General features: G+C 33.9%; 1 protein-coding gene across 1 annotated transcript in view; it reads right to left on the bottom strand.

Moving 5' to 3' along the window:
• Window positions 1–14,700, bottom strand: part of MYO9A (myosin IXA) — a 245,311-nt gene that overhangs the window by 103,091 nt on the left and 127,520 nt on the right. Inside the window, exons 17-18 of the mRNA XM_023521568.1 lie at window positions 1,637–1,780; window positions 262–301 (exon numbers count right to left, since the gene is read on the bottom strand). Of these exons, the coding sequence (XP_023377336.1) occupies window positions 262–301; window positions 1,637–1,780 (184 nt within the window). The remainder of the gene's footprint in view (window positions 1–261; window positions 302–1,636; window positions 1,781–14,700) is intronic.

Genomic DNA, 14,700 nt, shown 5'->3' with positions numbered 1-14,700 from the left:
CAACAAAAATTTATGTTCAAAAGCTCTTCAAATACTAGAAAACGGGATATGTCACAATAAATATCTACCTGAATATTAAGCCTGGCCATTTTATAACATCCAGTCTTACTTCTAAAATGGATTGAACTGAATGCACACAAACTCTACTTTGGGTAAAAATAAGATATTTCTTGTCTTTTATTTATAAAGATTGTTTGCATGAGTAATAAAATAATTATGAAGTAGGGAACCAATGGCAAAAAGAATTTTCACAATACCCACCTTTGGAAGGCCAGGCTTGGATTTGAAGTTTTTGTTTCTCCTAAAGAGACAAATCACATATTAGAAAAAAAAAAATACTATAGAGATGAATGATCTCAAGGTCTCTATTTAAACAGCAAGTTATATACTCATTTCCAAGATACAGGTCATTTATACGAAAACACTGTCTGATTCACCTAAGCAGGCACCTTTGGGAAGGAAGAATAAGCAAGGAAAAGAGAACAAAAAAAGAGATGCCTGCTCTGTAACACAGGTATAAACATACTTAAGCCTGATGATCAGTAACATAATGTTGTACATTCAGGGCTTAAATTTCATTTTCTTTTGGATATTAATAGGATTCTAATGTCTTTTTACTACAAAGTTTTATTTCTGCCATTTCAAAACTTTAAATAGATGCTTAATTTCATAAATTTTTAAAATGTGCTTTTCACTAAACTTTATGATCTTCCACTTTTAGAAATTAAAAATTCTCTTCTGCTCTTTTTTTCTTATTCATAACTCAAAATCATACTTACACCAATACTTTCTTCTTACTATGTCTACAGAAAGAAGGGGAATAAAGACCAATACTTAATGAACATGGGATGGGGAGTCAGAAAGACCTGCGCTGGAATCTAACTTCCACCACATACTAAGGTATGATTTTAACCTGTAGAAGTCTTGGTTTCATTATGGAATACTGTAAAATGAGGATGATAATATCAACCACTTAGAACTGTTGTGAGGATTAAGTGAATTAATTCACAGTTCTGGAGTATAGCAAGACTTATGTAAACTGAGCCAATTAACACTGTTAAGCAATGACTTAGGGATTAAGAAATCCAGCTGTTCTACTTCTAGCTAGTGGTCAAAAAATATGCTTTACAAGTATCTGAAATATATTATATAGATAGCTAAGAACTTTTAGTGGTCCACCATGCATGGTTATATCTATGTCCTCAAACCAGTTCCAGAAGCAGGTAATGGATAAATGTTTATATACCACTATACACAGTCCCATTCACCATTTCACATGGGATTTTCCTGCTCAATTTTTTATGGCTGCCAGAATTAAGGGGCAGCTGCAGTTAAACAGCAGGAATACAAAAAAGAGCTAAGAGATTTCTCTCTCTCTGGATGGAGTGTCTGACAAAAAGCAATAAAGAATCATCTCTGTAATGAGTACACTCAACTATGATTCTCCTGGCAAAATGAAAACAGAAAACACCAACTTAATAATGTGTGAGATTCATAACTCTAAATGCTGACTATTTTTAACCTTGTCTCACTCAAAATTCTACTCATGAAATAGTTTCACCATCACCCCCTTTTTTTAATCCAGAAATTTTAAACCAGTCATAAAAAGCAATCCACATTACTAATTAATACTAACGTGAGAATTCCATGGGCTCTTTCCAAGAGCTTGCTGCTGGCTGAATTAGTGAATATCCCATCTTTGTCAAGCAAGGAGGGGCTACTTGATAGTCTGCTCTGGCGAATTCCAGTTCTGCCATTCCAGGCAAAATCAAATGTATCGCTGTAAAAATTAAATACAGTACAATTTGCTTTTGTTAATTGTGACATCTCTAATTAACACTCTCTAAATTGCTAAATAAGTAGAATAAAACTTTAAACCTTAAAGTTAAAATTTAGAAAAAATGCTAAACCAGCAGCAAATGGTTTCATCAGAGATTATCAATCAATTTGGACTAACCTTTACTCATTCGGAACAAAAAATTTCTATGGATTCTGGCAGATTTACATACAAGTGTGCATGTAGATGAGTACATCATATAGCTAATTTATTTAAATATGTTATTAACCATTTAACAACCAAAGTTTTTGTTAGATTTTAGAACTTCCAAATGCTACTGAAAGAATTTCAAATCCTAATAGGCTGTCCCATTCTATAAAATATTTAATTTCCTTCTGGGAGGTCTTACTTACACACTCAGTATTACACACAAATCCACCAAAGTTACTAAGCTCCTTCTAAGGGCTGAGCACTACTGTAGGCACTGAAGATACAGGAACACAACAGATAAAATTATCAGTGATTATAATATAAAGAGATAATAGGGAGCTTTCCATGTAAAGACAGCAAATTGTACACATATTTGGATTCCTTCAGAAACCCATAAAAACATTAATAATTTTTAAAGGAATAAACACTTAAGAATAAAGAGAATATACTAAGAGATAACAGTAACATATTTTTGAAATTTGGAAAGCTGCAAAATATAGAAAGTAAACTACTTTCTCAGTAGTAAACCTGAAAAGCAATCTTAAATTGGCTGTGAGGAAGGTTAGGAAGCATCCCTATTTACTCATGAGAACTCTCAAAAGGCTCCAGGATTAGTGGTAGTACCAATTACCTCTGAAAGTAGTGAAAAAGAGAAGTTAAAAGTAGGAGCACTAGTTGAAAGTTGGTTTAAGAAGCACTTAGAAATCCATGCAGCCTGATAACCTCCTTTACCCAAGCAAGAGTATAAAAGACAAAATGTGGACTGGGCAGCACCAGGCACAACTGAGGGTGAGGTATATAGATGTCAAAGGAAATACTGAAAATAGGGATTCTCAGTCCTCTTACCCAGCTGGCTCCAGAGTGCTGCAGCTGGGACACAGTTGTCCCTTGAACAACACGATGAGAACTGTGCAGGCTCACTTATATGCAATTTTTTTCAATAAATATTGTAAATGTATTTTCTCTTCCTTATGATTTTAACATTTTTTCTCTAGCTTAGTTTAAGAATACAGTAATAATACATATATAAAATGTGTTAATCAACTATTTATGTTATCAGTAAGGATTCAGTCAACAGGCTATTAGTAATTAAGTTTTTAGAGAATCAAAAGTTGTACGTGAATTTTCAGCTGGCTGCTCAGGTGGTCAGTGCCCCTAACCCCCATGTTGTTCAAGGGTCAACTGCATATCACCCAGGTAGAAAATTATAATGGACTTATGTGTAAAATGTGACCAGCCCCAGAAGAAAGATCCAAAGATACTAATATGTTCCAGAGACTGACAACACACCCAATTAATCGGAGTTTCCAATTAGCTTTTCAGTGTCTCAATCCTAAAGGTGAACAGTCAACTAAGATTCATTAAGATATTCCTAGGATGAAACAGAGACCAAAACGAACAATCATGACATAAACAACTTGAATTAAAAAAAGACAAGGCAGGGAAAAGAAAAGTTTTCAAAAGCTATCATTATTAATATCTTTGGAGAGAAAAGAGAAAATATTCCATCTTTAAAATAAGAACAAGATGTTATAAAAATAAAAAGCATTGAGAAAACAAAATAAATAACAAAAGCTCCTGAAAATTAAAAATGTGACACTAATGGTGAAAAGAGACAAATAATAAACACATAATATACTGTATGCCAGATAACAGGTACTAAGGAGAAATTTTAAACAGAAAAGAAAGATTTAAAAAATGCCAGGATGTTAGGCTTTTTAATAGGGTGGCCAGTCATTGATAAGCTTCCATGTAAACAGAGATGTGAAGGAGATTAAAAAAAAAAATTCAAGGAGTTATCTGAAAGAAGGGCATTCATGCAAAGAGGAGAAAAAATAAAAAGTTCTGGGGACAGAAATGTTGCTGATGAGACTGAGATTAAGAAGTCAGCCAGATTATTATTTTAAGATATAAGCTGAATCATGTCAGTGTTTTGCTCAAAATCCTCCAGTGTCTTTCTTTCTCATTCCCATTAAAAGCCAAAAATTCTTACATAACCTAAAAGGTATATGCAACAGGGGCTCCTCTTCACTCTCTGACTTGATCTCCTATCTTATGGTATTCCAGCCTTGCTGCCAATACTTCCCAAATGGATCTACAGATTCAACGTAACCCCTACCAACATCCTAGTGCCTTTTTTGAAGAAATTGACAAGACGATTCTATGAGGAAAAACAATATTGTCAACAAATCATGCTGGGATAACTGGATATCCACATGCAAAAGTATGAAGTTGGACTTCTATCTCACATCAAAAGGAACCACTGAAAAAGTAAAAAGAGCCTTTTGGCCAGAACCTTCATCTTCCAGTAATGCACCAAAATGAACAACATAAAGCAAAAGAAGAGGGACACCCACTATATGTTCTCTAGGCCTCTTAGAAAACATGGGGTTGTTCCTTTGGCCACATACACGTGAATCTATAAGAAAGGAGATATTGTAGACCTCAAGGGAATGGTCACAGTTCAAAAGGAACGTCCCACAAATGTTACCATGGCAAAACTGGAAGAGTACAATGTTATCCAGCATGCTACTGGCATTGTTATAAACAAACAAGTTAAGGGAAAGATTCTTGTCAAGAGAATTAATGTACGTATTGAGCATATTAAGCACTCTAAGAGGCCGAGATAGCATCCTGAAATGTGTGAAGAAGAATGATCAAAAAAATAAAAGTAAGCCAAACAGAAAAGTACCTAGCGCCAGCTGGTACTGAAGCGCCAGCTGGCTCCACCCAGAGAAACACACTTTGTGACAACCAAATGAAAGGAGTCTGAGCTGCTGGAACCCATTCCCTATGAATTCATGGCATGAAAGGTATAAAAAAAAGAAAAAAGAAAAAAAGACCTCTAATTGAAACAGACCCAAAGAAATATTTAAAGAAAAAAAAAGCAAAGAGATAAGCTATAAATTGGAACATCTTTTTTGTAACATATAACTAAATGGGACTGGTACTTAAGATTTATAAAAAACTTGAAAAACAAAGATAAATGGGCAAATAAAGAACAGGCATTTCGAGATACATAAATGGCCACAAGTATATATAAAAAGATGTTAGCATCATTAATAAGAAAATGCAAATTATTTTTCTTTTTGTTGTGTTTTGAAAATGCAGATTATAACTACAATAAGATACCATTTTATAACCATTAGACTGTCAAAATTTAAGAAATCTGACAATAAGTTGTGCTGGCAAGGAATGAAGCAAAGGGAATTTTCGGCTGCCACTGTTAGTGTACAATGGTACAACTATCTAGGAAAACAGTTTGGGATTATCTTAAAAAACTAACATGTACATATCCTACTGAACTACCAGTTCCATTTCTAAGTGCGTGCGTGTGTGTGTGTGTGTGTGTATCTCATAAGATTTAATAAAAAGTGACGAAGAAGACTGGCATGAGCATGTTTAAAGCAGCAACATTTGTAATAGTAAAAACAACAACCAAATATCCACTGACAGGAAAATGGACAAATCAATTATGACATAGTCATACCACACAAATTTTTATTGCAGTACAATATATATAACATAATATTTACCATTTTAAGAATTGTATTTCTTTTTATTGAGATATAATTGACATATAACACTACATTAGTTTCAGGTATTCAATATAATGACTTGCTATTTGTATATACTGATGTGATCACCACAATACATCTAATTAACATCTACCACCATGCATATCTACATATTTTTTTCTGTGGTGCAAACTTTTAAGATCTACTCTCTCAGCAACTTTCAAATATAAAACACAGCATTAAGCGTAGTCATCTTGCTGTACATTACTTCTCCAGTGCTTATTTATTTTATCATTGGAAGTCTGTACCTTTTGATAACCTTCACCTATTTTATCAACCCCTACCCCACCTCTGGAAACCACCAATCTGTTCTCTATTTAAGCCATTTTAAATGTACAATTCAGTGGCATTGAATACATTCACATTTTTGCATAACCATCACCACTTTCCATCTCCAGAGTTTTTCATCCCAAACTGGAACTCCGTACCCAATAAACAATTACTCCCATTCTCCTAATAGCAGGAATTTCTTTTTTAATGTGCTTTTTTTGTGGTAAAATGTACACAGCATCAAATTTACCATGCTAACCATTTTTAAGTGTACAATTCAGTAGTAGTAAGTATATTTATTGTTGTGCAACATCACCACTATCCACCTCCAGCAATTTTAGTTAAACTTCAAGTCTGTACCCATTAAAGAATAACTGTCCACTCTCACCAACACTATATAACATTATACAGCAACTAAAAATAACAAATTACATGCAATAAGATGGATGAATCTTAGATACATATTGCTGAGAAAAAAAGTCACAGAAGACCACATACTATATATTAGTATTTCTGTAAAACTCAAAAACCAGCTAGCTAAATAATCTTAGCTTATGCTTAGAAAAACATACATTTACGGTAAAACTTTTTTTTTAGAACATGGTAATGACAAACAAAATTCTAGAGAGCAGTTACCTGTGGGAGGGGAAGAAAGGGAATAGTGAGAAAGTAATATAAAGGTGGCTGCAGCAGTATTAATAATCTTCCAGTTCTGAACTTGGGTAGTAGGTTTATTTTGCTGGTATGCTTCCTAACATACATGTGTTTTCTGTAGTTTCTTCTATCAAATGTTACATTAATATATAAAGACAATAGGAGCTTCCCATTAAACATGTATATTGAACACTAATATACCATTTCAAATTTTCAGTCACCTCTCATTCTATCTACTGCTGTTATAAACAGTACCATGATCAGTTAGTTACACACACATATTTTGTCCAGTTTCAAAGAGATGCTACTAACAAGACCTGGTTTCAGACTTCAAACACTTGCAACACTTGCCTCTTGTTTGATGTAAGTTTCTGTTCTGCATTTACACATGCATAACTCTCTGTGGGGCCAGCCACCTTGGGGCAATGGAAAAGACGTTCCTCCTTTCTTCTCCAAGGCAAATAGATGATCCAGAGACACAAATCATTCAGCTTCTCGGTTGGCCTCACAGGGTTCAGTAACCAGTGGCCAACTTATTAATGCATTCTTAAATGGGTTTTCTATCTTTACCTTTTTTACTCCCATATCTGCACCCCTGCTCCTTAGGATAACATCCTTAAATAAGCTACATTCTTAAATAAACTACTTGGTCTCTGCTTAAGGGAAACCTATAATAACCTTGCATGGTATACTGAACTCAATTGTTTATCTCAGCCCCCAGCTGAAATACCACAAAATGACAAATAAAAATGTTATGAATTTACAAGAACAAAAAGTAGGAAGGGAGACTATGAAAAGGACAAAGAAAAGTAAGAGTTTAAAAGTAGATGGCCATGTAATAAAAGACTGAATAAAACATACAAACAGACACAGAAAGGCAACCAAAATGCAAAGACAAAGCAGCAGAAACCATATAAGAGAATGGAACAGAGATCCAGGAATAATGGAGTCAGGTAAGCTAACAGATGCAGAGTTCAAAACACTGGTTATAAAGATGCTCAATGAACTTAGGGAAAGTGTACATGAACTCAGTGAGAACTTTAACAAAGAGATAAAAACCACAAAAATGTAAATGGAAATTATAAAAGGGAACCAATTAGAAACGAAGAACACATTATCTGAGACGCAGAGTATACTAGAGAGAATCAACAAAGTGGATAAAGAAGAAGATCAAACCACCGATAGAGGATGGGAAAGCCAAGGCCACTCAATCAGAACGGCAAGATAAAAGAAGCCAAGACTATAATAATAATTTAAGGAACTTATGGGACACTATTAAATGTAAAAATATCTGAGTCATAGGGGTACCTGAAAGAAAACAAGACGTTGAAGAACTATTTGAAGAAATAATGATGGAAAACTTCCCTCACCTGGTGAAGGAAATAGACATACAATCCCAGGAAGCTCATAGAGTCCCAAGAAAGAGGAACCAAAAGAGGCCTACACCAAGACACAGCATACTTAAAGTGCCAAAGGTTAAATACAAAGAGAGAATCTTAAAAGCAGCAAGAGAAAAGCAAGGGAGCACCCACAAGACTGGCAGCTGATTTCTCAAAAGAAACTATACAGGACAGAAGGGCTTGGCACAAAATATTCAATGTGATGAAAACCCAGGATCTACAACCAAGAATACTTTATCTAGCAGAGCTATCATTTAGAGTTGAAGGACAGAGAAAGTATTTCCCAGACAAAAATAAGCTAAAGGAATTTCTCAACACCAAGCCAGTATTACAGGAAATGTAATACTGGAAGGACTTCTTTAAGAAGAAAAAACATGTATCAAAAACAGGAATAAAAAATGGTAATAACTACATTCCTATCAACAAGTACCCCAAGTAGAAAAGAATTAAGTACTCCAACCAAAATATAAGGAAGCTGAATGAATAAGAAAATAAGACCCCTACATATGCTGCCTACAAGAGAATCACTTCAGATTAAAAGACACATACACACTAAAAGGAAGGAGATGAAAAAAGATATTGCTTTGATATACCTAGAGGGTATTGCGCTGAATGAAATATGTCAGACAGAGAAAGACAAATATCGCATGATTCCAGGTACATGTGGAATCTAAAGAACAAAATAAACAACAACAACAAAAACATAAATAAACTCATAGAGTATATTTTGAGGGCTACTAGATGGAAGGGGGTTGGGAGGACAGCAAAAAAGGGCAAAGAGATTAAGAAGTACAAATAGATAGTTACAAAATAGACGCGGGGCTACAAATTTTATCATAAGGAAAATAATAATGTTTAATAAACATGCAATGGGGAAGAGGGGTACTAGATTTAGTGGGTGACCACTCTGTGAGTTATACAGATCTCTAATAACTATGCTGTACAACTGAAACAAATATATTATTGTGTGCCAGGTATAACTGAAAAAAAAAAACTCGTTCAATTGAATTGTACAATGTAAATACAAGCAACTAATTGTCTATTATATTTCAATAAAGTCCGGGGGCGGGGCACGGAGTCCAAACTAAAAGTCATAAAGATGCTCACCAAACTCGGATCTTTTGCAAAAGTAATTCTAAGAGGGAAATTCATGGTGATACAGGTCTACCTAAAGAAATAAGAAAATTCTCATAAAATAATCTAACTTTACATCTAAAGTAATTAGAACAAGATGAACAAACTAAGCCCAAAGTCAGAAGGAAGAAAGTAACAAAGATCATAGCAGAAATGATTTAGAAACTAAAAAGACAACAGAAAAGATCAAAGAAACAGAGACCTGGTTCTTTAAAAAGATAAACAAAATTGACAAAAACTTAAGCTAGACTAAGAAAAAAAGAGGGCTCAACTTAAAAACATTCAAAGAAGATTTAATATTTATCCTTCTCAAACTCTTCCAAAAAAAACAGAAGATGGGGAAATGCTCCCAGTATTATACTGATACCAAAACCAAACAAGGATACCACACACACATTACAGGCCGATATCCCTAATGAGTACAGATGTATAAATCCTCAACAAAATATTAGCAAACCAAATTCAATAACACATCATAAAAATCATAGACCACAACCTAGTGGGATTTATCCCAGGGATGCAAGGATGGTTCAATATCACAAATCCATCAACATGATACAGATTTAACAAAATGAAGGATAAAAATCAGATGACAGTCTCAACAGATGCAGAAAAGCATTTAATAAAATTCAAAATCCATTTATAATAAAAACTCTCAACAAAGTGGGTAGAGATGAAATGTACTTCAACATAATATAGGTCATTTACGACAAGCCCACATTTAACATCATATTCAATGGCAAAAGCCAAAAGCTTTTCCTTTAAGATCAGGAATAAGACAAGGATGCCCACTCTCACCACTACTATTCAACATAGTACTGGAAGTCCTAGCCAGAGCAATCAAGCAGTAAAAAGAAATAAAAGACATCCAAACTGGAAAGGAAGAATTAAAACTGTCACTGTTTGCAAATGATATGATTTTACATGCAGAAAAACCTAAAGACCTCACCAAAAAAATCTGTTAGAAGTAATAAATTCAAAAAAGTTACAGGGTACAAAATCAATATATGAAAATCGGTTGCAATGTTATATAACAACAACAAATTATCAGAACGAGAAATTAAGATAACAGTCCCATTTACAATCGAATTGAAAAGAATAAAATACCTCAAAATAATGTATTAAGTTGGTGAAAGACTTGTACGCTGAAACTATAAGATACTGATGAAAGAAACTGAAGAAGACACAAATAATGGAAAGATATTCTGTGTTCATGAATTGGAGTAATTAGTATTGTTATAATGTTCAAACTATCCAAAGCAATCTATGGATTCACTGCAATTATTATCAAAATACTAATGGCATTTTCCACAAAATTGTAATCCTAAAATTTGTATGGAACCACGGAAGATCCTGAATAGTCATAGCAATCTTGAGAAAGAAAAAGAAAGCTGAAGGCTCATGCTCCTTGATTTCAAACTATATACAATACTATAGCAATCAAAACAGTATGATATCAGCATAAAAAGAGACACAGATCAATGGAATAAAGCTAGAATGGAATAAAGAGCTCAGAAATAAACTCACACATATCTGATCAATTAATTATGACAGAGGTGACAAGAATATACAATAATAAAAGGATAGTCTCTTCAATAAATAGTACTGGGAAAACTGAACAGACACATGCAAAACAACAAAACTGGACCACTATCTTAAACCGTACACAAAAATTAGCTCAAAATAGATTAAAGAATTGAATGTAAGGCCTGAAATCATAAAATTCCTAGAAGGAAAAATAGGTAGTAAGCTCCTTGACATCTTTCTTAGAGAAGTTTTTTGGATATGACATCAAAGGCAAGAGCAACAAAAGTAAAAATAAACAAATGGAATTACATCAAGATAAAAAGTTTCTGCACATCAAAAAGAACCATAAACAAATGAAAAGGCAACCTACTAAATAAAAGTAGATGCAAATAACGTATCTGGTTACTATCTAAAATATCCAAAATATATGAAGAACTCACGCAACTCAACAACAAAAACAAAAAAATCTGATCAAAAAATTGGCAGAGGATAGACGTTTCTCCAAAAACATACAAATGGCCAAAAGGCACATGAAACGATGCTCGACATCACTCATCATCAAAGAAATGCAAATCAAAACCACAATGAGATTATCACCTCACACCTGTAAGAATGGCTACTGCCAAAAAGACAAGAAATAACAGGTGTTGGCAAGGATATGGAGAAAAGGGAATCCTGTATACTGTTGGTGGGAATGTAAATTGGCATAACGACTATAAAAAACAGTTTGAAGATTCCTTCCACTCCTGAGTATTTAACCAAAGAAAATGAAAACACTTATTTGAAAAGATATATGCACTCCTAGGTTCACTGAAGAATTATTTATAATAGCCAAGCTATAGAAACAACATAAATGTTCAACAATGGAAGGATGAATAAAGAAGATGTGGGGTGTACACACACACACACACACACACACACACACACACACACACACACAGAAGAATACTACTCAGCCATTTGCAACAACTGAATGTACCCTGAGTGTATTAACTGAAATAAGCTGGACTGAGAAAGAGAAATATCACATGATTTCACTTATTTTGGAATCTTAAAACCAAAATACATGAAAAACAAAACAAAACTAGACTCATAGATACACAGATTGGACTGGTATTTGACAAAGGAGAGAGAGTTTGAAGGGTAGGAGAAACAGGTGAAGGAGAATGAAAAGTACAAACTTCTGGTTTTAAAATAAGTAAGTCATGAGGATGTAATGTATAGCATGAAGACTACAGTCAGTAATATCGTGTTAACTTTGGTGACAGATAACTAGACTAATTGTGGTAATCGTTGCACAATGTATATAAATGTCAAACCATAATGTCATATACCTGAAACCAATATATTATTGTATGTCAATTATACTTCAACTAAAATAAAAATAGAGGAATTAAGTGGAAGTATGCATATGAAATCATGAGGAGCCCAGCTATATGCCCAGAACATTAGCAGCAAGATTTATAATTTGTAGGCAGAGAACACAGACTAACCCAAGAGAAAGTATTTAGAGATACAGATATTTGGAATTCACCAACTAAATCGTGGTTCCCCAATCAATTACAAAATATATCTCTAACCCAAATATCATTTGAATGTATTTGTATATCCAATGATTTATTCTCTCTCGATGAATGCCTCTCAAGAAACTCAAGGTAACATATCCATGATGAAACTTTCATTCCCCCCTCAAAACTGCAAAACTGCTATTCCTCTTACATTCCCTAAGTACTAAGCCAGAAATCTAGATAGAAATCATCCTTAATTACTTCCTCACCCCACCCAATATATTCCCCAAGTTTTATATAGACATATAGACATATATTCTTCTATCTCTCTCCCTCCCTTTCTCTCTCCCTTAACCTCCCTCGCTCCCTCTCCCTCTCTGCCTTTTCCTACTCTCTCCCTCCCCTTCTCCCATTCCCTTTATTCTCCCTTTCCCCTTCTTCTCCCTCTCCCTCTATCTGAAACAAAGGCATACAGAGTTACAATCACAGATTAGGAAGATAAACTTGGCCAAGAACAAATTTTGGTAACTCCCAAACCAGCTGTCTTCCTTCTACATGCTATAAAAAGGCCTAAGGGAAAACAGGTAAGTTTTACTAGTATTTTACATTAAGTAACAGGAAGAATCCCAGCATTAGAATGGCAGGCTCAATGGTGGCAAAGTAGAATTCTAGAAGTCAAAGAAAAAAATTGGCTGTGCCACAGAAAAAGAGGACAATCAATGTGATGGTAATGAGAACAGAGATCTCTCTGTGCACTTAAAAATCTTTGTACCAGTTGGTTGTTTCAATAAAATGACTTGGCATAGGTATTTGTTTCAGATATTCCAGAGCTAGGTATTTCAGAGTCTCTCTTTGCTTAGCATACTAAGATTGGTGGCATATACAATGTCCTTGTTCTCTATGTATACTTACTCCTTGTATATATTAGATCATTTATATATTTATTTCATACAGATAAAAAATATTTTCACAAAGTAGAGAAGATCCAATATACACTTTTCACAAACTATAAATCCTCATGAAATAAGGTGAGGGCCATAAAGATTCTCTCTTAATTTTCTTTCTTAATATAGGTTCACATCAACACATACCCACTACACTCATTCCAAGCCATTATCTCTTGCCAGAACTACTAGCCTGCCTATATCCAATCCAGTGCCTCTCCAAATCCTTCTCCATAAATCAACCAGAGATTCTTCTGAAATGTCAGTCAGTCCCCTGCTTAAAAGCATTAAAAATAACTTCTACTACCCTAAATGAAATCCAACTTCTCTAATATGCCTAACAAAGCCCTATATCAACTAGCCTATGACTATTTTTCTTTCTAGAGTCAACTCTCATTACTTTTCTCTGCGTACTCACATTCTTTTAATTCTCTGTGTCATACTCTCTAGAGAGAGGTCTCCCTTAGTGTTCCTGGACCTTCATATTGGTTGCTTCTCTGCCTGGAATGTATCGCCCTCCTCTGCATAGGATTTACTCTTACTCTTCTCTCAGGTAACAGTTTAAAAGATTCTTTTTCTGAAAAAACCTTTGTGATGCATCTGCCCCCATATCCAATTCTTTAAAAAAATTATCAACATAAAAAATTAAACACTCCTTTTATATGTTTCCATAGTATCCTATACTTCTTGGATCATATCATTTATCACACCTATCTTACAAAGTACTGAATCTCCAGTTTCTACCATATGACCTGGCACTAAGTACTTGTCAAGTAAATGATCTGCCAGAACTATAAGTTCTATTTGTCTTGATTTATTTTTATTTTTCTCTCAAGAACAATCTGACCTTCAGGAATAGATGTAACATGCAAATAATGCCCAAGTAAAAAAAGCCATTTTTTTTTATAACGAAGGACTAACAAAACTATGTAAAATATACACAAAAAAAAGAAATGGCTATATAATACCTAATGTTTTAAATTTATAGTAAAATGTGAATATTATTTTATAATACTAATAATTTGTCATTATTATATATTGCTAATCACATACACCTACTTACACTAATATCCAAGTTTTATATTTTTCCCAGGAAATATGGCAAACAAAATATGTACTAGGAAATGAAGACATCCATGAGATTCCAAGCTGTTTTATGTGACATCAAGTCATATCAGTTCTAAGAGAACCTTGAAAGCCACTCATCTTTATAAATCAAATTAACTGTGACCATTTCTAAAACAATCATAGTAACAAATGATTTGACTTTTTATCAAAAGTTTTTCTGAAGTATTTATTTTTGTTCTCATTGTTGCATTTTATAATACAATATCTCAGATGGTAAGCAGTCATTTGCCCAGATCAATAGGAAAAGTTGAATTTAAACAACAATAATCCTTTAGACAGTGAGTTTTAACTCGTATTAAGAACAGAAATCAAGATGCACAACATGCTACATAATCAACTCAGAGGACAGGTCTATCTCGGTCCTCAAATACGTGAATATCAATGTACTTAAAGTCCTAAAATTGGTGCCATAACCCAAGAGTTTTAATGAGACTTATTCTTGTTCCTTAATGCCCTGGGATTATCACAGTACAACAAACACCATTTAATTATAAAACTTGTCATATACTTCTACAATGCACAAAATTCATTATGTATTTGTTGACAATAAATTCTGATAATACACACTCT

Source organism: Pteropus vampyrus, unplaced genomic scaffold (genome assembly GCF_000151845.1).
Source record: "Pteropus vampyrus isolate Shadow unplaced genomic scaffold, Pvam_2.0 Scaffold10, whole genome shotgun sequence".
Lineage (NCBI taxonomy): Eukaryota > Metazoa > Chordata > Mammalia > Chiroptera > Pteropodidae > Pteropus > Pteropus vampyrus.
Note: the sequence above shows the minus strand (reverse complement) of the source record. Positions and strands in the feature narration are given on the sequence as shown.